Source organism: Bombina bombina, chromosome 2 (genome assembly GCF_027579735.1).
Source record: "Bombina bombina isolate aBomBom1 chromosome 2, aBomBom1.pri, whole genome shotgun sequence".
NCBI lineage: Eukaryota > Metazoa > Chordata > Amphibia > Anura > Bombinatoridae > Bombina > Bombina bombina.
The window spans coordinates 827,471,920-827,496,867 of record NC_069500.1 but is presented as its reverse complement, the minus strand read 5'-3'; the positions used below and the strand labels follow the sequence as shown (position 1 = coordinate 827,496,867).

General features: G+C 40.1%; 1 protein-coding gene across 1 annotated transcript in view; it reads left to right on the top strand.

Annotated features, from left to right (window-relative positions):
• The window catches only part of UNC13A (unc-13 homolog A), a 144,035-nt gene extending 121,428 nt beyond the window's left edge, over positions 1-22,607 (top strand). Inside the window, exons 34-39 of the mRNA XM_053700106.1 lie at positions 6,493-6,549; positions 9,292-9,372; positions 10,393-10,540; positions 13,855-13,947; positions 14,134-14,293; positions 21,318-22,607. Coding sequence (XP_053556081.1) covers positions 6,493-6,549; positions 9,292-9,372; positions 10,393-10,540; positions 13,855-13,947; positions 14,134-14,293; positions 21,318-21,603 — 825 coding nt within the window. The 3' untranslated portion in view covers positions 21,604-22,607. The remainder of the gene's footprint in view (positions 1-6,492; positions 6,550-9,291; positions 9,373-10,392; positions 10,541-13,854; positions 13,948-14,133; positions 14,294-21,317) is intronic.
• The last annotated feature ends 2,341 nt before the right edge of the window (positions 22,608-24,948 follow it).

The following is a 24,948-nucleotide window of genomic DNA, read 5'->3' as shown; positions in this document are numbered from 1 at the left end:
AGATTGATATCAACCACATAACAGGTGGAGAATAGGGTGGAGAAGCAGCAGTCTGAAAACCGCTGCTTCTTAAATCTCGACTGCAGGCTTGTGCAAACATGCAGCCGATTGGGCTGAGACTCCTTGATAAATCTTAGCCTTTATATTAGTCGGCTCTCCATTCCTTTGTGAACTGGTGAAGCTGTTAGTGATGCACAGTATATATAACCCATAGCCCTTTCCCTGATAAGCTGCAACGCTCTTCTGTGACCCACCACTGTCTTTGCTGTTACTCCCCCTGTCTCCCTGTAATCTCCGTACACGCACTGTATCTTTGTCACATGCTTACTGCATTGTCTTGCCACTTTACTAATAATCACTGTTCACTCCGAATGCAAACCTTACTACACTCAGGATAACACTGAAAATCACACACACAAACACACAATTATTGTGCCCTTAGCCCTTTTGATAGAGTTATGGCAACCAACTGCTCTCTGCACTGTCTTCCATAGCCGACAAAAGCACAACAAATTCAGAGAATTCTCAAGTGAGGTATTAATTATCATGAACCGGTTATTTAGCTTTTATCCCAGAACCAAACTATGCACAAACATCTACTTCCTGTTAGTTTAAAAATTAAAATAAAAAGATTCAGTTGAGATAAATGTCATGCTCTAATTCTTTAGAGTAGGTTATTTTAAGTCTATTGACCCTACCCTACTGTGTGTTTAACTCCTGCAAAAGCAGCACTAATAATGTATGTTTAACCCCTTTGCAGGGCTTAAACACACAGTAGTGTAGGATTGATAGTCTTAAAATTACATGCACTAACAAATTAGAGCATGTCATACATTTTTTTTATTATTATGGCCCTTTAGTTTAAAAATATTTTTCTTTCATACAGGTGGTGAGAGTCCACGATACATTACTCATGGGAATTACCCTTCTATACAACTAGGAGGAGGCAGAGTCCCAAATTCCAAGAGCTCTATAAAACCCCTCCCATCTCACACATACCTCAGTCTTTACTTTGCCTCAGCTGGAGGTGGTTAAAGAATGAATATTTGATTTTGATTCTTCAGAGAAAGGGGTTTTCAGTCTGTATTGAGGCCCGGTTTCCCCTCAAAGTACAGTGCTTATCAGAGGGATGTATTTGGGGTATGGTTTATGATTCTTTGTTTCACCTCATGGGAAATTTTTCATAAACCCTCTATAATTGGTCGCAGGGACGTGTCTTTTGCCTCCCTTTATGGATCTACATTAACTCCTATTTCCATAACCTCTACTGATATGTTTCAGTACTGGATTGGCTTTTTGCTGCTTGTTTGTTAATGGATAAGTGTCTATTGAATAATGCTGTTGTAGTGCTTCCTGCTATGATTTTTTTTTTTTAAGGCTGCAGTTTTTAAAGCGTTTGGCTGCTCTCTCACTTTCAAACAAGCAGTAAAGGGATTTCTGCCACTGCTGCCGTCAGATGTCAAGTCAAATAAAAAAGCTCTCAAAGTCCCAAATATGCCCTCAGATTTCACAGGGACTTGTCCTGAAGCCTTCTATTGTGGAATTCTGGTATTTCCTATACGATTTCCTCAGCAATACCTGTATCTGCACTGGATGGACTCTCTACTGGATAGTGCTGCAGCTGCATGACTGGTAGGCCGGTGGAGCAGTGTTTTTGCAGGTTTTCCCTGAATATAAATCCAGTGTTTGTAAGGTTCTGAATAGCTCAGAAGGTAGCATAATGAACAAAGGACCAGGAGAGACAGGTTCAAATCCAGCACCAAAACTCTGCTCAGCAATCACACACATAACCTGACCTAAGCCTATTACTCCTCCATAGAATCCTTTTCTGGTGTTAAGGGTAATTGCAGGTTCCTCTTTTCTGATTCTATGTAGGGATGGGCGAATGTTCCTAAAAATTTGAAATTTCAAACAAATTTTGATACATTCATTCGTTCGAATGTTTATATAACATTCTATTTTCTAATTTTAATTTTAGAATGTTTAGCTATGTATTTTATTACATTTCAGTTTTGAAATGTGACATTCAAATTCGAATATAACATTCTAATTCAAAATAGTATTTCGAAACAACAACTGTGTTTTATAAATGTATTATTCGAATGTAATATTCGAATTTGAATGTGACATTTGAATTCAAAATTGACTTTCGAAAACTGTAAATAACATTTGATAATGGAATTTTTAAGAATATTTGTTCTTATCAACATTCGATTATGTAAATTGAATGTCTACAATAACATTCGTTCTAACATTCAAATTCAAATATAAACACATTCGCCCATCCCTAATCCTATGCGTAGTCTGGACATTTATTTACTTTCTTGGAAAGCGTTATTTCTTTCAGCTATTTCTTTTGCTATAAGAGTTTTGAGCTCTTTTTTGTGATCTTTCTTATCTGATGTTTCACCAGGATAAGGCTGTTTTTTTATTTATTTTTTTGGTTTACATTTTGATTTCTTTCCTAAGCTGAGAGATTGTTGTTCCCTCATTGTGTCCTTCTAGGTATTTTTCTGAGAGATCTTTGCATTACTTGGATATTGTTTGGGCATGTGAAAATTTCATTGCTGCTACTAGGATTTTAGACAAACCTTTTGGTTAAAACTTTTATTTTTCAAAGCTTTTCTGAAAGAAGGTCTACGTCCGCTGCAGCGGATATCTGCTACTAGGTCAGTTGCAACTTCTTGATCTTTCAAGAATAAGACTTCAGTTGATCGAAATTGCTAGGCAGCTATTTGGTCTACTTTGTTTATTTTATCTTAATTTTACATGTTGAGGTTTTTGCTTCTTCTGAAGCAGCCTTTAGTAGAAGGTTTTTTTCAGGAAGTTGTCTCAGTTTGATTTGTTTTGCCTGTTTGATTTATAATCCTTAAGGAAGAATATAATTATTTGGTTGTGAAAAAATATGTTTTTTTTTAATCCAATCCCTGTTATTACTCATGGACTCCACAGCTTGGGTATCAGTTCCCATGAGAAAGTAAGGGATTGTGGACTTACCACCTGTATGAAAGAAAAGCTAATTTATACTTACCTGATAAGTTAATTTCTTTCATGGTGGTGAGAGGCCACTAGACTCCACCCATGTTTTTTCTGGGGTTATTTTTTTTTGTTCAGGACATCTTTTTTCCATGCTCCTTTAATGGCTCTTATTCCTTTTTCTTACCTCACTTGCTTGGCTATACATTAGACTAAGGTATGTGTGAGGTGGGTGGGGTTTAATAGAGCTCTTGCTCTTTGCTTCCTTCTAGTGGTAGAGAAGGGTAATTCCAATGAGTAATGGATCGTGGACTCTTACCACCATGACATAACTTAATTATCAGAAGAATAAATTATGGGGGGTTTCATGAAAAAAAATGTATGTTAAAATAGTGTTTTATCACTTGCATGACAAAAATTTGTTGACAACGGGCATTATAGTGCAAAAATGACATGCTCTAATTTTACAATGTTGTTTTTGCACTACTCATTGAACAGCACTAGTCACGTTCCTCCTTGCACACCCTGCAGCATGTGTAATTCATAACTGTCCAGGTCAATATGGCCGATATGACAACCCTAGGGGGTTGTCATATCGGCCATATTGACCTGGACAGTTATGAATTACACATGCTGCAGGGTGTGCAAGGAGGAACCTAACCCTTCTTCAAGCTGTCCCATTTTACAGATGAAAATCTATACATTTTTAGAAATCTAAACTATTCCAAAATCTAAACCTTTTTCCATACCAAGAAGTTTGTATATAGGGTTTTGTGCCTGTATTACTAACAGCTTTGCACTATAAATATTAGTGCATCCTTTGCTAGTGCAAACACTATATAATCCTTCTGTAACATAGCACACTGGCAGTTCTAAGAGTACATATTCCTTATCTGTGGTAGAATCTACATTTAGTTTTCTACTGACTCACTCCATAACATTATGTTCCTACGAACCCATTTTTTTAAACAAGCCAGGCCTCACACATACACATAACTGCCTATATGCATTTCCCAGAGAAGTGACCAACTCTGACATATTTCTGCAGGGGACGCTGCTGAGAAAACATGGCAAGGGGACAGAGAAGGTAAAAGTATATATGGGTATGCAACGTGAGACTGCAGTGGAATACAATTGTACTCAGGTCAGCAGATAGTGCCAAACCTGCAGAGCGCAACAGTATCTCCCTGTGCGCAGTAACGCAGGATTGCTGTAGCAGCATCCAATTTTTATATTTTTTAGCAGTCAGTATTATTGTCCTATAGTAGGTTGACTAAGGCAAGAACATATTTGTTCACATTGGAGAGATGTCTCCAAAGTCAAGTAAAAAGTCATTGAGTTAGGGTGTCCAGATTCACTCAGTGTGCCAAAAACTGTCCAGAATTTCAAAAATATCTCTGCTTCAACCTAGATGAACTGATATAGTCAAATGCCTTATTAAGCTGCCTACCTAGACCAGATTGAAAGCCTGGCCTGATTTTGAGAGCTGGTTGGGCATTCTTGGCACATGAGTGTAAGTGCTTAGCGGAGTGGTGTTTAGAAGATGGTGCTAACTTGTAGAGGAGTGTGCAGTGGGATATGGGTCAAGTCTCAAAGATGTGTGGTGTATCTGTGTCAGTAGCTTGCATATGATATTTGTAACTGTGCAGTATGTGTTGTATATCACACTCACACACGCATGTTAATCTCACACTTCTCTCTCCAGAGCAGGGTGAAGCTGACGTACCATGCAGATGTAAGGACACTGTGTGTCTGTCTGTCTGTCTGCGCTTGCAACTCTCTTTTCACTCTGTCACCTTTGTACAGTCCCCCCCCCCCCCCAGTTCTGCTCCTGTACTGTACTGTGCCTTGTGTGTGTTTTCACTTTATACTTTACTAGTGATGTTACACTGTGTCAGAACAGTGTCAATAGGATGGCCTCAGATGGCTGAATTAAGGTGAAGGAGCTTAGTCCTGCACAGCTGTCAGCATAATATGTACAGAAGGATAACAGAGCTACACTACAGACAGTAAAAGTCTCCCCTGTACAGTTTACAATGTAATATAAAGAGGGATACAGATACCACATTGAAACAGGGAAATATTGTCCTTCACAGCTTATTGTATTATATACAGGTTATTCAGCTGCAATACACAGAGAGGGATAGATTGCCTTGTATAGATTAACTTATAATATACAATAGATTGTACATACAATACATAGGGGGGGTTACACTACAGCATACAGAGTAACAGTGATACAATACACATAGAAATGCTCCCATTTATATCTTAGTGTGTATAAAAAAACAAAAACAAAGGTGAGAATTGCATCTAGTACAGTTTAGCCTTTAATATATAGTGAGATAGACACAGTCTAGAAACAGGAATTCCTGCCCTGAACAATTTAAATAGGGATAAAAATGCAGTGAATAAAGAGATGGATTCTGCAGGAATATTACATTTAAAGGGACAGTCTACGCCAAAATTGTTCTCTATCTTTTTAACCAATAACAATTTTGGTGTAGACTGTCCCTTTAAGTATACAGAGCAATAAGTACTTAGAGGTGTTATGTTATATGGATTAACCAAACCCTTCAGGAGTTAAAGGGAAAAGTTATATAGAACAAAAAGGAGACTTGTAGGGAGAAGTTTTATGCAGCAACAATGGAATGTTATAGGGGGAAAAAAATGATTATAAGAAATGGTTATATTAAGCAAAAAGTAAATTCTAGGGAGAGGTAATGTGAAGCAATACGTGGGGATTATGGGAAAAGTTTATATGAAGCAGCTGGGACTATAGAGAGAGGTTAAATGGAGCAATACAAAGGGTTACATGCAGCTATAACTGAAACATCATAAAGAAGGAAGACACCATCAGGCCCATTTATCAAGCTCCGTATGGAGCTTGAAGGGCCGTGTTTCTGGCGAGTCTTCAGACTCGCCAGAAACACAACTTATGAAGCAGCGGTCTAAAGACCGCTGTTCCATAACCCTGTCCGCCTGCTCTGAACAGGCGGACAGGAATCGCCAGACATCAACCCGATCGAATACGATCGGGTTGATTGACAGCTCCCTGCTGGCGGCCGATTGGCCGCGAGTCAGCAGGGGGCGGCGTTGCACCAGCAGCTCTTGTGAGCTGCTGGTGCAATGTTAAATGCGGAGAGCGTATTGCTCTCCGCATTTAGCGAGGTCTTGCGGACCTGATCCGCAGTGTCGGATCAGGTCCGCAAGACCTTTGATAAATGGGCCTTTATATGAATCAGTATAATTAGTTACAGGAAGAGGCTATTTGGAGCAGTGTCAGTAGTTACATATTGAGTATGTGAAGATGTCCAGACAAAATGAGTGTTTAGTAGTGTGTTAAAAGGAGGTATAAGTTAGATGGAGGGATTGTGTCTTCTACATTAATTGTGGATCAAATTCCTTTTAGGTTATATTGTACGCTCCCTGCATATTAAACCTTTCCTTTATCCTTTGCTTTGAGAGTATGATCATTTTAGGTGGATTTTGTTTTCTTTATTCTTGTTCATGTAGGGGACACATCTCATCATCAACGCTGCTAATCAATTGGGTCAGCTTTCCAAGTTAAAGGTAGGAGGGAATATTTTCTTCTTCTTCTTTACATTTGTATCACAAAACACTGCTGGAAATAATTTACTTTTTCAACATATTGCTGCTTATTTTAGAAATATGGTTATATATGGACATATAAATATATTCTGATACAAATTACCTTTTTTTTTATTGACAATAGCATATTACACAATAAGATGTATAGAATTCAAAACAGTATAGCAAATTATTTGTAATGTTGCTTTAGCAAATGTAATAATCAGAGTAAATTTAAAATGTATTTTAAAAGCTCACAGATACTGAGTATAGATATATAGGTTTAAAGGGGCACTTAAGTCAAAATTAAACTTTCATGATTCAGATAGAGTAGGCAGTTTTAAACAACTTTCCTATTTACTTCCATTAAAGGGACATTGAACACTACATAAATGCTAGATAGAATGATGAAACGCTCACAATTTCAGAATGGAATTACAGGAAAAGGGGACAAAATAATGAGTTTTATATATGTATGTGTGTATATATATATATATATATATATATATATATATATACACACACACATACATACATGCAATTTATCATTTTCTACTACTATCTCAAAGTGTTTAATGTCCCTTAAACAAAATGTGCACAGTTTTTTTAGATTTACACTTTTTGAGTCACCAGCTCCTACTGAGCATGTGCAAGAATTTACAGAATATACATATATGCATTTGTGATTGGCTGATGGCTGTTACATGAGTGGAAATAGACAGAACTTTGACATTTATTAGAAAAAATCTACTACTCATTTAAAGTTCAGACTTGGGGGAAGCAGCTGTTTCCGTGTGAGCTTTCAGGCTTGCGGGAAACAGGAGTTAAGACCGCTGCTCCATAACTCGTCCACCTCCTCTGATGTGGAGGACAGCAATCAGCCCGATTGCATACGATTGGGTTGATTGACACCCTGCAGGGGGTGGCATTGCACAAGCAGTTCACAAGAATACTGTCAGCATTTATCGATGTGCGGCGGACATGATCGCTACAGCAGATCATGTCCGTCCGCACTTTCATAAATCGGCTCCTAAGTGTTATTGTGTTGTCTTTATCATGGATTTCTTGAATATGCAAATCTGTTGAATTTACTGGTCCTTTAACCTTTTAACGCCGTTATGCCATTCTATTCCGTCATAATTACACTGGGCTTAAGAGCCGTTATGACGGAATAGAACATCATAGCCAACGGCTGTCCTGAAGCCTTCTGCACTTCCTGGATTTGATCACGGTCTGGAGGGCGTTCCTAGGGTTATAGGGACGCCCCCAGACCCGATCCAATAATTGAAATGTCGCGATCGTGTGTACGATCGTGTGATTTCAGTTTGTCTACATCGGAACAGTTGTTCCAATGTAGACACATTAACCCTGGCAGGAAAGGGTTAAATCCTTTATCCACAGTGGGAGAATATCACTGACAACATTTAATTTAAACTCTGTCAGCATCTCTTACTAAGCTTGCCAGAAAATAAAATCAAGTTTCCGGTTTACCATATATATAATTATACTTTAAATATATAATAAAATATAACAAATATTTAAAACTGGAAATGCATTACAAACCTTTTTTAAACCCAAAAGAGATTGTTACATTTTAAATAAAGTGATGTCTTAATTAGCTCTGGCAATTCTATATGAAAGGACCACTAAATACAGTAGATTTGAATAGCTGACAAATACACAATTAAAAGACAATGTAATAGCACTTTGAATTTGAAATGAACTGTAGAATATATTGCGGAAAATGTAAATGATAATCCAATGTTTCTCTCCTCCCCCTGTATCATGTGACAGCCAATCACAAAATGCATATATACGTATACACTGTGCCCTTTTGCATATAAAAAGAACGTGCATGTTTTCATAATAGAAGTACATTGGAAAAGTTGTTTTAAATTGCTTGCTCTATCTAACCCTTAAGCATATCTAACTTTAGATGGGGTTTTTTAATTATAGACTATTCAAACAAAACATTGAAGAGGTGGTAAAGTCTCACTGAGAAATGCTGACAAATAACAAAGGCAACTCTCTTAAAAGGCCAGAATTATTTTATTAACTTAGTATGATTGATATTATTAGGGTTTCTGGTTATAACTGAAATGCAAAGTAACACATCTAACAATGTTCAATCAGATGTAAATATTTGTTCTCATGCATCAAGCGTTCTTTACACCACTGTGTTACACCATATTCAAGGCCCTGATGTCTCCCAACTTTACAATCAATATGGGCCCTCTTGAAAGAGGACCCTGTACAAATCTTTGCCACAGTTCTGTATGACAGCAGTGGGAGACCGGTAGGTTGTTATAGTGTAACTTGCTCATTACTGCAACTTCTAGATTAGAATTCCATGCCTCCCAACATTTGTGGCTGGGTAGCAGAATCAGAAGGTTGATGGGGATCCGTCACCATTTTGTGGGTGGAGCTGTGTTGGGAGAGGTGGGATCATGGGTGGCTCTAGGTGGTCCGTGGGTGGGGTTAAGTGAAATTCTGCAAATAGAGACATATGGCTGTCTCAGAGGGACAGTAGGACTGAGCTCAGAATCAGGGACTGTTCCTCTCAAATAGGGACAGTTGGGAGGTCTGAAATGTATTCTACAGCAGGCTGTCAAATGCATTCTGTGTCATTCCAGCCGCAACATTGTGGGCTAAAATCTCCTGACAGACATAGAAGTGCTGACAATGTGGTGTTGCTATTTTTTATTTTTATTTTTTAATTTTTAGGATCATATGGTACGGGAGGAAGCTAAGAGTTTGACCCCAAAACAATGTGCTGTGGTGGAGCTTGCACTGGACACAATAAAGGTAATAAAAATGTGTATGTCCTTTGTATATTGTATTATATATATTTGTGTATATTTCTACCCAATCATTTTTTTTAAATGTATCTTCTATACAAAACATTTAATTTTAGGATAGCTAATGGTTTACTATTGACATTTTATTACCTTCAATGATTGCAGTCTTTGGCTCACTTGAAGTTTCCACTCGAATATAATCAGCGCCATTCACAAAGCTTGGTCATATGACTATAGCTGCTGACCAAGAACTGCTGGTCCAGAGCCGTATTGTAACTATGTTACAGGTTCGCTAGTGCTAGAAATTATGAATTAGTGAATGTAATTTTTCCACTATACTTATTGGCCCTTTAAGTACTCCAAGTAGTTTCATGATAGAATGCAAAATAAAACTAGATTTTCACGTAACAGTTTGTCATGTACAGATTGATTGCACATGAAGTGACACCCGATTATAAATGTATCAACAGCCATGTTGCAGAAAAATAATGACAATCATTGCTGGTAGTCAATATCTGATGGCTTGTTATTTAGTGTTGAAGCTAAAATGGACACTGAACCCAAATGTTTTCTTTTGTGATTCAGATAGAGCATGACATTTTAAGCAACTTTCTAATTTACTCCTATTATCAAATTTTCTTTATTCTTTTGGTATCTTTATTTGAAATGTAAGATTGTAAGTTTAGATGCCGGCCCATTTTTGGTGAACAACCTGGGTTGTCCTTGCTGATTGGTGGATAAATTCTTCCACCAATAAAAAAGTGCTGTCCAGAGTTCTGAACCCAAAAAAGCTTAGATGCCTTCTTTTTCAAATAAAGATAGCAAGAGAACAAAGAAAAAATGTTAAATAGGAGTAAATTAGAAATTTGCTTAAAATTGCATACTCTGTCTGAATCACAAAAGAAAAAAAATGGGTTCAGTGTCCCTTTAACAGTATTATTAAATGGAGTATTTGTATTGAAAGATTAATTTTGATAAATTATTACGGATGTTTCAGTTAGAACAAAGTTTTTTGTTTTTTTTTAAGCAATATTTCCACGCTGGGGGTGTAGGTCTTAAGAAGACATTTTTGGAGAAGAGTCCAGACCTGCAATCTCTACGCTACGCACTCTCGCTATATACGCAGGCCACTGACACACTCATCAAAACCTTTGTCCAATCACAGTCTGCTCAGGGTGAGGGCTCTTTTTTGTATTTAGGGACTGCAATTTCAATTGGGCTAGATTTGTGTGTGTGGGCGTGTACAGTAATAGCGTAGGTTGCTAAGTATGAAAGATGTTCAGTGAAAGGTTCTTAAAGGAACATGGCAGATGCTGGGTGGAGTTTGGCTATTGAAACGTTTAGATTTGGCTAATATGTTAGCCTATAACACAACAGAAATGTTTTGTAATTACAAGGTATTTAATGTCCCTTTAAGTGTGGTGACTCTGCAACATGTTATACACAGTGATTGCGTATATCAGAGCACAGACTTATTTACATTTGTCCCTTACTGGACACAGCAAAGGGACCAAAAGCACAATGGTTTTCATAAGGTTTCATATAGTTTTCCAAAACTGCTCTTGATTTACAAAAACTTGTTAGGTGCTAACAAAATGACTTTAAATGCTTAAAAACCATAAATATTGTATGCAGATCTGTTGGAATGCAGTGCTTAATCATTGATATATGCTGAGCATAAAAATATTGAACACAGAATTAACATGTAAGGCCGGGGCGGGAGGGGCAAATTTGTAATATTAGCACTAGATTAAGAAACTCTACTGATTTTGTTTGTGCAGATGTTATGTAAATGTCTCTATATCTGTATAACCCCACACTCCCCACCACCCTGCACCCCCTTCCTCACGTCTCTCCCCTCTGTCTTTCTCTCTTCCTCTCGTCTTCCCCTAGTCCATGGTGGAAAAGGTATTAGGTTTACTCTTAGCGAAGAGATTTATCCAGAAAAGGGTATGTCGTGGAGCAAAGGATTCTGGGAGCATGTCCTACTTTGCCATATTACAGGCCCTTAATCCCCTCACTACCAGTTGCTCTTCTAACTGTGTTGGGGTTAAGGGGACAGCATGACGATGCTTCAGTCCCACTTGGCAGTCAGTATTCTTATCAGTGAAATCTGTTTGATACCCGGGTTTTTTTTAGTTGCACAAATTTATTTGGGCATACATTTATTTCAGCAGTCATCCTACAATGTGGTTCTTTGCCCAAATGTGTTAGTATATGTGTTAGACACAAATTAACCTACTGATCTGAACAGTCCTGCATTTTGCAGAGGGATTAAACACATACTTAAAGTAAGCCCCAAAACAGCAATTCACTGCTGAGAGCTATAGCTGAACACATCTGGGGAGCCAATGGCAAGTGACAAATGTAGCCACCAATCGACTGCTAACTGGCAAGAGTGCATTGCTGCTGAGGATATGTACATATGCTTTAAAAAAATGGATACCAAGAGAAAAAAGTGTGATAATATAAGTGAATTTAAAAGTGTCATAAAAGTACATGCTCTGAATGAATCATGAAAGTTTAATTTTGACTTTCTTGTCCCTTTAAAGCCAAAGAGGCTTATGGTTCACAACTAGAAGATCCAAATGACACCTTGTCACCCCCTCTAGCTAATACTTTTTGTTGGCTTATAATAGAACATGTGACATTATCAGTACATTCCATATGGTCAGTAATATATATACAAGCCAATGCTGAACATTACCAGTCAACTTACTGTGACACAGAATCTGCATCTACTAATTACATATCACTCCTATCCTGTGTAAGACTGTCCTGTGCAATAGGCTACATGCCAGTATACCACATTCTTAATAATTATTAAAATATTAATATGTATATTGTTATAATTATTATTAATTGTCATCGTAACGCAGCTGTGCCCTCATCCTAAAACCTTTTGCTGCTGTTTATGTACATGATCTTAACAGAGCTTTATATTCATATAGTTAATATATGTTTGTAGGGCGACTATGGACTTTTATCAAGCTGCACATACAGCTTTGGAGCAGGCTCACACAAGTGAGCCTGCAGCCGATTGTAAACCGCTGCTTCTTAACTATCATCCTGGACTAGTCCGACCAAGGTGATTGACCAAGGTGATTGACAGTGTTGCACAAGCAGCTAATGTGCAATATTAAATGCTGATGCCGTGCAGACAGGTTTCCAGGAGCCAACCATGTCTGCCAGGTGTTTGATAAATGGGGCCCATTAACTGGCTTTCACAAAAATCTTCGGAAAAGAAGAAAAAAATTATTTACCAGATAACATTGTATATAAAACAGACTACTTATAGCACTATTATAGTGAAAACAATGACATCCTCTCATTCGAGTATGTCATTTTATTACTATTGACCTGGCAAATCTATGTGTTTAACACCAGCAAAGGGGTTAAATACATAATTAAAGTTCCACATTGAGTCATAAAGAACTGCTATTCCTGAGCGGAAACTGTTTCTGAGCAGCGCTAGTTTCACTATCCAGCTGGGAGCGATTGCTGCTGTTTGGCTTAGCGGCAGTTTCCACTTGGGACCAACTGTTCTCTGCAGCTCCTGAGGGATACATTACCTAAGTGTTTAACTCCATTATTAAACTCAGAGAGCATGTCAATGTATCACTATCAATCCTGCACATCTATCATTAAGTTTTTTTCCACTATAACGGCCCTTTAAATGATACGATTTGATTACCAATTGATAGAGAAGCTGTACTTCTGGACTTATACAAATAGGATACATAGAACAGCTGATAGGAAGGAGCAGAAACCAACCAATCATAAGATGTGGGAAGACTGTTGTTTTAATGATGCTGTAATGTGCCATGGTAAAGTTATCTACAAACAAATACCTTTATTACCAATGAGCTGAGTGGGACTGAAGCATTAGCAACTTCTCCGCTAGTTGCAAAGAGTGGGCACGCCACGTGGCACCCATTTTTGCACCCATCAAAAGTGGATTCTAGGATTCATCAGGATAAAAAACAACAACTGCCTGTTAAAAGCATGCTATGAATTCAAATGCCCTGCCCACTTTAAGAATGGTCATGTCCCCTTTCCTTTCTTGGCCTAGCCATGTTACCAAGCTGTGTATGACTGCAAAGAAGATCATTAACCCCTTATGGCAGCAAAGCGTTTCTGTGGCTCAGGTAGCAGTGTGTAGTCACACACCTGACCAAGCTGCTGTCTGTTTTGGGAATATCATACAAAGGGCAGAGCATTAAGCTGCATGTTGCACTAGACATGCATGCAGAGACTGCCTGGGTACTTATGCATTGCCCTAACTGACCCCCTACACAGTGGTGTGACTGCTGGCAGGAGAATGGGTCACATGGCATTTACTCCAGAGAGTTCTATTTGTATTAAATGGCCTAGTTTTATACAACCCTGGGGCACTGCCAGCAGTAACACACAGCAAATATATAACATGGAAGTTGTTTGCCTAAGCTTATATTTCTTTCTTTCTTTTATTTTTTCCTTAATGTACTAGGATCTGGAGTTGATGATTCTGTTGGGGAGGTTTCTATCCACGTGGAGCTATTTACTCACCCAGGAACAGGAGAGCACAAGATCAGCGTGAAAGGTAATGGGATTACATCAGGTCTGAAAATATTTTACTTTGAAAATGGAGTTTGCTGTGATGGAGAAATACATAGCTAGGATGAAGAGTTGCTTTCCAAAGATGTTGAGCAGGGAACACAGTTAGTGAGGAAGTTATTTTGCTGGAAGGTTTACATGTCATGTGAATTTGATCACATTTCCCCTCTAGTTGTAGCAGCGAATGATTTGAAGTGGCAGACATCCGGAATATTCCGCCCCTTCATTGAGGTTAACATGATTGGTCCGAATCTTAGCGACAAGAAGAGGAAATTCACAACCAAGTCCAAGAACAATAGCTGGGCACCAAAATACAATGAAAGCTTTCAATTGTGAGTGAGCCTTTCACTTTTTTTTCAAAATACCACATAGAGCATTCAGCTCAAATCTTGCGGCCTATTGCATGTTCCTTCAGAGATTGCAGTCAGTTAAACCATCCCATTTTTGGACGTGGATTAGTGAATTTGTGTTCCACTGTGTAAACCAGCATCAGATATGTGCATTAGTCTATTTTGGGCTTATACAAATGCCAAAGATGATGGCCGCAATCAGCAATTTTTAGAGCCGTGTAGCTTCTGAAGTTCAAATATTTCAACTCTGAGCACTCAGCTAAGCGACCTGACGCGGCTGAACGCGCAGAGATGAAAAGGCAAGATACACTGCGCGCCACGCCGCTCTCAGTGTGTCATAGCCTTAAATCTGGCTTTGAAAATTGCAGAATGCAGCTTGCAGCCACCATCTTTGCCATTCGGATCAGCCAAAAAAAGACAAATGCACATTTTTAACCTGCATCTCACTTGCACTGTCCTAGAGCGTGACACTGAGGGCCTGATGATCAAAAACAGAATTTATGTTTACCTGATAAATTACTTTCTCCAACGGTGTGTCCGGTCCACGGCGTCATCCTTACTTGTGGGATATTCTCTTCCCCAACAGGAAATGGCAAAGAGCCCAGCAAAGCTGGTCACATGATCCCTCCTAGGCTCCGCCTACCCCAGTCATTCGACCGACGTTAAGGAGGAATATTTGCATAGGAGAAACTATATGTTACCGTGGTGACTGTAGTTAAAGAAAATAAATTATCAGACCTGATTAAAAAAACCAGGGCGGGCCGTGGACCGGACACACCGTTGGAGAAAGTAATTTATCAGGTAAACATAAATTCTGTTTTCTCCAACATAGGTGTGTCCGGTCCACGGCGTCATCCTTACTTGTGGGAACCAATACCAAAGCTTTAGGACACGGATGAAGGGAGGGAGCAAATCAGGTCACCTAAATGGAAGGCACCACGGCTTGCAAAACCTTTCTCCCAAAAATAGCCTCAGAAGAAGCAAAAGTATCAAATTTGTAAAATTTAGAAAAAGTGTGCAGTGAAGACCAAGTCGCTGCCTTACATATCTGATCAACAGAAGCCTCGTTCTTGAAGGCCCATGTGGAAGCCACAGCCCTAGTGGAGTGAGCTGTGATTCTTTCAGGAGGCTGCCGTCTGGCAGTCTCATAAGCCAATCGGATAATGCTTTTAATCCAGAAGGAGAGAGAGGTAGAAGTTGCTTTTTGACCTCTCCGTTTACCAGAATAAACAACAAACAAAGACAAAGTTTGTCTGAAATCCTTAGTAGCTGCTAAGTAAAATTTGAGAGCACGAACTACATCCAAGTTGTGCAACAAACGTTCCTTCTTTGAAACTGGATTAGGACACAAAGAAGGCACAACTATCTCCTGGTTAATGTTTTTGATAGAAACAACTTTTGGAAGAAAACCAGGTTTAGTACGCAAAACCACCTTATCTGCATAGAACACCAGATAAGGAGAAGAACACTGCAGAGCAGATAATTCTGAAACTCTTCTAGCAGAAGAAATTGCAACCAAAAACAAAACTTTCCAAGATAATAACTTAATATCAACGGAATGTAAGGGTTCAAACGGAACCCCCTGAAGAACTGAAAGAACTAGGTTGAGACTCCAAGGAGGAGTCAAAATTTTGTAAACAGGCTTGATTCTAACCAGAGCCTGAACAAAGGCTAGAACATCTGGCACAGCTGCCAGCTTTTTGTGAAGTAACACAGACAAGGCAGAAATCTGTCCCATCAAGGAACTTGCAGATAATCCTTTTTCCAATCCTTCTCGAAGGAAGGATAGACTCTTAGGAATCTTAACCTTGTCCCAAGGGAATCCTGCAGATTCACACCAACAGATATACCAAATTATGTGGTAATTTTTCTGGTTACAGGCTTTCAGGCCTGAACAAGAGTATTAATAACAGAATCTGAGAACCCTCGCTTTGATAAGATCAAGCGTTCAATCTCCAAGCAGTCAGCTGGAGTGGGTCGAACGGACCTAGAACAAGAAGGTCTCGTCTCAAAGGTAGCTTCCATGGTGGAGCCGATGACATATTCACCAGATCTGCATACCAAGTCCTGCGTGGCCACGCAGGAGCTATCAAAATCACCGACGCCCTCTCCTGATTGATCCTGGCTACCAGCCTGGGGATGAGAGGAAACGGCGGGAACACATAAGCTAGTTTGAAGGTCCAAGGTGCTACTAGTGCATCCACTAGAGCCGCCTTGGGATCCCTGGATCTGTACCCGTAGTAAGGAACTCTGAAGTTCTGACGAGAGGCCATCAGATCCATGTCTGGAATGCCCCACGGTTGAGTGACTTGGGCAAAGATTTCCGGATGGAGTTCCCACTCCCCCGGATGCAATGTCTGACGACTCTGCGGAAGGTCATCCCTTGTGACAGGTTGTCCAGGGACAGCCACCAACGGAATGAGTCTCTGGTCCTCTGATTTACTTGTATCTTCGGAGACAAGTCTGAATAGTCCCCATTCCACTGACTGAGCATGAACAGTTGTAATGGTCTTAGATGAATGCGCACAAAAGGAACTATGTCCATTGCCGCTACCATCAAACCTATCACTTCCATGCACTGCGCTATGGAAGGAAGAGGAACGGAATGAAGTATCCGACAAGAGTCTAGAAGTTTTGTTTTTCTGGCTTCTGTCAGAAAAATCCTCATTTCTAAGGAGTCTATTATAGTTCCCAAGAAGGGAACCCTCGTTGACGGAGATAGAGAACTCTTTTCCACGTTCACTTTCCATCCGTGAGATCTGAGAAAGGCCAGGACAATGTCCGTGAGAGCCTTTACTTGAGGAAGGGACGACGCTCGAATCAGAATGTCGTCCAAGTAAGGTACTACAGCAATGCCCCTTGGTCTTAGCACCGCCAGAAGGGACCCTAGTACCTATGAGAAATCCTAGGAGCAGTGGCTAATCCGAAAGAAAACGCCACGAACTGGAAATGCTTGTCCAGGAATGCAAACCTTAGGAACCGATGATGTTCCTTGTGGATAGGAATATGTAGATACGCATCCTTGAAATCCACCTTGGTCATGAATTGACCTTCCTGGATGGAAGGAAGAAGTGTTCGAATGGTTTCCATCTTGAACGATGGAACCTTGAGAAACTTGTTCAAGATCTTGAGATCTAAGATTGGTCTGAACGTTCCCTCTTTTTTGGGAACTATGAACAGATTGGAGTAGAACCCCATCCCTTGTTCTCCTAATGGAACAGGATGAATCACTCCCATTTTTAGCAGGTCTTCTACCCAATGTAAGAATGCCTGTCTTCTTATGTGGTCTGAAGACAACTGAGACCTGTGGAACCTCCCCCTTGGAGGAAGCCCCTTGAACTCCAGAGAATAACCTTGGGAGACTATTTCTAGCGCCCAAGGATCCAGAACATCTCTTGCCCCAGCCTGAGCGAAGAGAGAGAGTCTGCCCCCCACCAGATCCGGTCCCGGATCGGGGGCCCGCATTTCATGCTGTCTTGGTAGCAGTGGCAGGTTTCCTGGCCTGCTTTCCTTTGTTCCAGTCTTGCATAGGTCTCCAGGCTGGATTGGCTTGAGAAGTATTACCTTCCTGCTTAGAGGACGTAGCCCTTGGGGCTGATCCGTTTCTGCGAAAGGGACGAAACTTAGGTTTATTTTTGGTCTTGAAAAGACCTATCCTGAGGAAGGGCGTGGCCCTTGCCCCCAGTGATATCAGAGATAATCTCTTTCAAGTCAGGGCCAAAGAGTGTTTTCCCCTTGAAAGGAATGTCAAGCAGTTTGTTCTTGGAAGACGCATCCGCTGCCCAAGATTTTAACCAAAGCGCTCTGCGCCACAATAGCAAACCCAGAATTTTTTCGCCGCTAACCTAGCCAATTGCAAGGTGGCGTCTAGGGTGAAAGAATTAGCCAATTTAAGAGCACGAATTCTGTCCATAATCTCCTCATAAGAAGAAGAATTACTAATAATCGCCTTTCCTAGCTCATCAAACTAGAAACACGCGGCTGCAGTGACAGGGACAATGCATGCAATTGGTTGTAGAAGGGAACCTTGCTGAACAAACATCTTTAGCAGACCTTCTAATTTTTTATCCATAGGATCTTGGAAAGCACAACTATCTTCTATGGGTATAGTGGCGCGCTTGTGTAGAGTAGAAACCGCCCCCTCGACCTTGAGGACTGTCTGCCATCAGTCCTTTCTGGGGTCGACTTATAGGAAAACAATTTTATAAATATGGGGGGAGGTACTAAAGGTATACCGGGCCTGTCCCATTCTTTACTAACAATGTACGCCACCCGCTTGGATATAGGAAAAGCTTCGGGGGGCCCCGGGGCCTCTAAGAACTTTTCCATTTTACATAGTGGTTCTGGAATGACCAGATAATCACAATCATCCAAATTGGATAACACCTCCTTAAGCAGAGCGCGGAGATGTTCCAACTTAAATTTAAAAGTAATCACATCAGGTTCAGCTTGTTGAGAAATGTTTCCTGAATCTGAAATTTCTCCCTCAGACAAAACCTCCCTGGCCCCCTCAGACTGGTGTAGGGGCCCTTCAGAAACCATATCATCAGCGTTCTCATGCTCTACAGAATTTTCTAAAACAGAGCAGTCGCGCTTTCGCTGATAAGTGGGCATATTGGCTAAAATGTTTTTGATAGAATTATCCATAACAGCCGTTAAATGTTGCATAGTAAGGAGTATTGGCGCACTAGATGTACTAGGGGCCTCCTGTATGGGCAAGACTGGTGTAGACGAAGGAGGGGATGATGCAGTACCATGCTTACTCCCCTCACTTGAGGAATCATCTTGGGCATCATTTTTACTAAAAAATTTTATGACATAAAATACATATAGTTAAATGAGAAGGAACCTTGGTTTCCCCACAGTCAGAATACAATCTATCTGGTAGTTCAGACATGTTAAACAGGCATAAACTTGATAACAAAGCACAAAAAACGTTTTAAAATAAAACCGTTACTGTCACTTTAAATTTTAAACTAAACACACTTTATTACTGCAATTGCGAAAAAGTATGAAGGAATTGTTCAAAATTCACCAAAATTTCACCACAGTGTCTTAAAGCCTTAAAAGTATCGCACACCAAATTTGGAAGCTTTAACCCTTAAAATAACGGAACCGGAGCCGTTTTTATATTTAACCCCTTTACAGTCCCTGGAATCTGCTTTGCTGAGACCCAACCAAGCCCAAAGGGGAATACGATACCAAATGATGCCTTCAGAAAGACTTTTCTATGTATCAGAGCTCCACACACATGCAGCTGCATGCCATTGTTCTCAAAAACAAGTGCGCCATACCGGCGCGAAAATGAGGCTCTGACAATGATTAGGGAAAGTCCCTAAAGAATAAGGTGTCTAAAACAGTGCCTGCCGATATAATCTTATCAAAATACCCAGATTAAATGATTCCTCAAGGCTAAATATGTGTTAATAATGAATCGATTTAGCCCAGAAAAAGTCTACAGTCTTAATAAGCCCTTGTGAAGCCCTTATTTACTATCTTAATAAACATGGCTTACCGGATCCCATAGGGAAAATGACAGCTTCCAGCATTACATCGTCTTGTTAGAATGTGTCATACCTCAAGCAGTAAGAGACTGCACACTGTTCCCCCAACTGAAGTTAATTGCTCTCAACAGTCCTGTGTGGAACAGCCATGGATTTTAGTTACGGTGCTAAAATCATTTTCCTCATACAAACAGAAATCTTCATCTCTTTTCTGTTTCTGAGTAAATAGTACATACCAGCACTATTTTAAAATAACAAACTCTTGATTGAATAATAAAAACTACAGTTAAACACTAAAAAACTCTAAGCCATCTCCGTGGAGATGTTGCCTGTACAACGGCAAAGAGAATGACTGGGGTAGGCGGAGCCTAGGAGGGATCATGTGACCAGCTTTGCTGGGCTCTTTGCCATTTCCTGTTGGGGAAGAGAATATCCCACAAGTAAGGATGACGCCGTGGACCGGACACACCTATGTTGGAGAAAACTCATTACTGGCATGGAAAGAAATCACACAAAATCTTTGGGGTGGATTTTTTTTTAATCATTATATTATAATGTATGGATCTCTCCTTTACACCCAGAACTCATCATAGTGAGATAAAACAGCTTTCAACGCAAAATTTGCCTTTATAAAAATTTTGAGGGACCTCACAGTAATGATGGGACTTAAAGGGACAGTCTACACCAGAATTTTTATTGTTTTAAAAGATAGATAATCCCTTTATTACCCATTTCCCAGTTTTGCATAACTAACACAGTAATATTAATACACTTTTAACCTCTGTGATTACCTTGTATCTAAGCCTCTGCAAACTGCCCCTTTTTTCAGTTCTTTTGATAGATTTGCAGTCTAGCCAATCAGTGCCTGCTCCCAGATAACTTCTCGTGCACGAGCACAGTGTTATCTATATGAAATACGTGAACTAACACCCTCTAGTGGTGAAAAACTGTTAAAATGCAATCTGAAAGAGGTGGGCTTCAAGGTCTAAGAAATTAGCATATGAACCTCCTAGGTTAAGCTTTCAACTAAGAATACCAAGCGAACAAAGCAAAATTGGTGATAAAAGTAAATTGGAAAATTGTTTAAAATTACATGCTCTATCTGAATCATGAAAGTTTATTTTGGCCTAGACTGTCCCTTTAATAGATCATCTCACTAGAGTGGTGAGCTTCAGATAATCGGGCCCTGAGTGATCCCTCGCAAGAACAGATATATACAGCAACCTTGGACAAGGTGCCTCGCTCCACAAAACTCTCGTTCATATGAAGCCCAGCATTGGCTGTTTGACCTTTCAAAGCAATTGTCTGAAAGCTAAACCTATATAACCAACCCATGTTTTTATAGACCAACTGAAAATAATTATTTATGTAAACAGAGCATTGCATTTAACAAAAAATTTATGTATATATTCTCATTTTTACTACATCTTAATGTATATTCAATTATCTTTCTTCTTTTTTTTCTTTCCATGTCTCTGTTCCATAACCCACCCTATTTATAGCACTTTGGGTAGTGAGAGTGGTCCAGAATGTTATGAACTGCAGGTGTGCGTGAAGGATTACTGCTTTGCCCGGGAAGACCGCACTGTTGGCATGGCTGTCATGCAGCTGCGTGACCTGGCACAAAAAGGCAGCTGTGCTTGTTGGCTCCCACTGGGCCGGCGTATCCACATGGATGAGACTGGACTGACTATCCTGCGGATCTTATCCCAGAGAAACAATGATGAGGTGGCCAAAGAGTTTGTTAAACTCAAATCTGACACCCGCTCTCCTGAAGAGGGCAGCTAGGGGGGTGGGACTTTTTTTTACCTGCTTTCTCCCCTGTGGGACAACTAGATTCACTGCCTTTTTTTCCCAGGCCCACATGTACATAGTTTAAATAAGAAATAAAGCATTTTAAAAACACACTGAACCCAGCTCACTGCCAGTAGATTTCTGTGAACACATGTGGTTCTACTTAACGCACTACACAGGCTTCTTCTGGCAGTGACTGAGTTAAAGAATGCACAATCACACATACACATTAAGGGCTGCTTTCAAATGTGCCATTGTGTTAACCTTCTCCCTGCTGGATCACACAAGCTCAGTATCTGCAGGGTCTTTGTTAAGCTTATAACTTTGTACCTGCAGCCTGACAGCACCCTGGCAACGGGAGGGTTAACAGTTTGAGAGACCATGTGCCCCTAAAGAATGGGGATTAAATAACCCCTTTCTTCTCTTTTTTTTCCACACCTTACCCTAAATTTGCCTGCACTTACCCTGTAATATGTATATAGAACCTCCCCTCTAACAGTGTCTTATTCTGTGCAATGGTGCTGCATGGGTAACCGTTTTCTATTATACCCCGTACCCAACCCTAAACCTCATCTCCTGACAGATCTTTGAATATGCCATTTAATTCCTGCTTGTCCTAATTCCTTGGACTGGAAGGTCACCTGACTGCATGATGCAGCGAGAGAAAAAAAAGGACACTGCCGGCTGCCCGAATGTTGTCATCTCACCTATACATCCAGCACTGAAGAGGTTAAACAACCTCAGTCACTTCTACCCCACTCCAAAAACTGCACAAGGGGTTAATCATATCCACGTTCTTTTTAATAAAATGGCATGTTTTGCCCAAAAAGAGATATCCCTACGTAACCCTTGCTCCTTCTGTATATACAACCATCATCCAGCGCCCTTCCTCTCCACCCGGGTGCATGTGGAACAGTTTTGCACTAATTTGGACATTTTTTTGGTCTCTGTAAAAATATTTTATTATAATGGCCATTAAATAAAAAGAAATAAAGATATTGAGAGTGTGTGAATTATAGCAATTTACAATTTGAACTACTATAAGCGCAATTGGATATTCAACATCTATATTGAGAGTCCTGTCACTCTACCTGTACTATACACACAATTTGCTATAGCAGAAACAATAGACCACTAGTTTACACCGTCCAAGATATGTTCTGTGTAAGAATGGTACCAGTGGCCAGGTTTATGATATACATATTGGGGGGAAGGGGTTAGGAAATGGTGTATTGGGTTTTGTGCTGCCCTAGGCACTAGTAAATCTGCTACACACACACAATATGGCCTCAGATAACGGCATTCAGTTCTTTTCAGCGTCAGAAATATCAGTGTAAAAGTGCAACACACAAAATCTGGATTAACACATATCTTTGATGCTGAAAAAACATGATTGCTGCTACCTGAGGCCATATTCCGAAAAACCTATTCTTCAAACATATTAGATAAACAAGTTGCCTCGTTCTACAAGACTCTCCTCTAAGGAGCCCTTGAAAGTTTGAAAACTAAAGACTCTACTGTTCTTATCTTAGTTCCTCTACTCCTTTGTCATCCCCTTGAACCCTGTTCCCCATAGCATGTAAGCCTATGAGCCTAGCTGCTTTGTAGATCACCTTCATGAGAGCTGATTTACAACAGTGGAACTCTTGGCAGGGCCCTCTATGCATTTGTTCCCTGTAAATGTTACCTCACATAACATACATTTGCTTATAGCGCTGCAGAGTCTGTTGGCGCTCTACAAATGACTGATAATGACCTGTCCTCACAGCGAGTCGTCATACGAAACCTGCTTTCTAACAGTAGGAAGGTCCTCTACTGCTTAAAGGGATACTGAAACCAATTTTTTCTTTAATTATTCAGATAGAGCATGTAATTTTAACCCCTTGAGTGCTGACGGCTTTAAGCCGTCGCAGAGTTTCCCACTCTGGTGCTACGGCTCAGAGCAGTCGCTAGCACTCTCCCACCTTGTGCGAAATCTTGGGGCTCCCACCCGCTCCTTTACCCGGCGATCGGGCCTGCTTAGTGACAGGCATCTCTGGGGCTTCACGTTATGTGCAGTGACGTCACTGCACAACTTTATTTAAAATTAACAATGTTAAGTATAGGAGCAGGGAGCATGCTGCTTAGAAGCCTGTATCGCAGGCATCTAAGCAGCTACAGACCCCCCAAGACCCACCGTTGGAAAGGTAATCGCCTAACCTTTCCAACAGTGTTTAAAAAAAAATATTTTAAAAAATAAAGAAAAACCTTAAAACAGCTTAGCACCCAGGTGGGAAAGTGCTTAGCACTCAAAGGGTTAAGCAATTTTATAATTAGCTCCTATTAAGTTTTCTTTGTTCTCTTGGTATCTTTCTTTGAAAAAAGCAAGAATGAAAGTTTATGAGCTGGCCCATCTTTGGTTTAGCACCTGGCTAGCGCTTGCTGATTGGTAGCTAAAATGTAGCCACCAATCGACCAGCACTATCCAAGGTAGGTGCTGAACCAAAAATAGGCTGACTCCTAAACTTTCATTTCTGCTTTTTCAAATAAAGATACCAAAATAATTAAGAAAAAATTATAATAGAAGTAAATTAGAAAGTTGCTAAAAAATTACATGCTCTACCTGAATCATGAAAGAACAAATTTTGGGTTCAGTATCCCTTTAATAAATAGAGCCCATAAGCTTTTATGCTGTATTTCATACAGATTTAACCCTTTCATACCCCTATGCAAAAGCCATTTTTGTCTCTCATGGTCATTTCACATAAATGTATATTTCTTTTACAAGAAGTAAAGACGAGTCCATGGATTTCATCCTTACTTATGGGATTACGCCTCCTGCTCAGCATAGCTCCTCCCTTCCCTCCCACTCCAGTCATTCTCTTTGCCTGTGTTAGTGATAGGAAGAGGTAAAGTGAGGTGTTAGTTTAGATTCTTCAATCAAGAGTTTATTATTTTTAAATGGTACGAGTGTGTACTATTTTTTGTTCAAGGGTATAGCAATGGGATCTGTACAGATTCAAGTATGTGTTCTCTGTTACTCCCAGACTGTGTGCTGCCCTGCTGAATATGGTGTTAGCAGATTTTATCTAAGGCCCAGTTTGTTCCCACAGATTCCTGGAACAGAAGGACCTCTGGCAGTGTGGGACGAATTATGCTGTTCCTCAGCATTGAGGTATGTGCAGTCTACCGCTTTCTGTGACACTTAGTAACTCAGAAGGGACTGTTGTTTTTCCTCTATGAGCTGGCTCTTTTACCCTATGTCTGTGACTTTATATGGTTCTGGGGGGCTGCTCTCTTATCATTGGGGCATACTTTCATTTGGGGTGTAATTTAGTAAGAAAGACACTATATTTAACC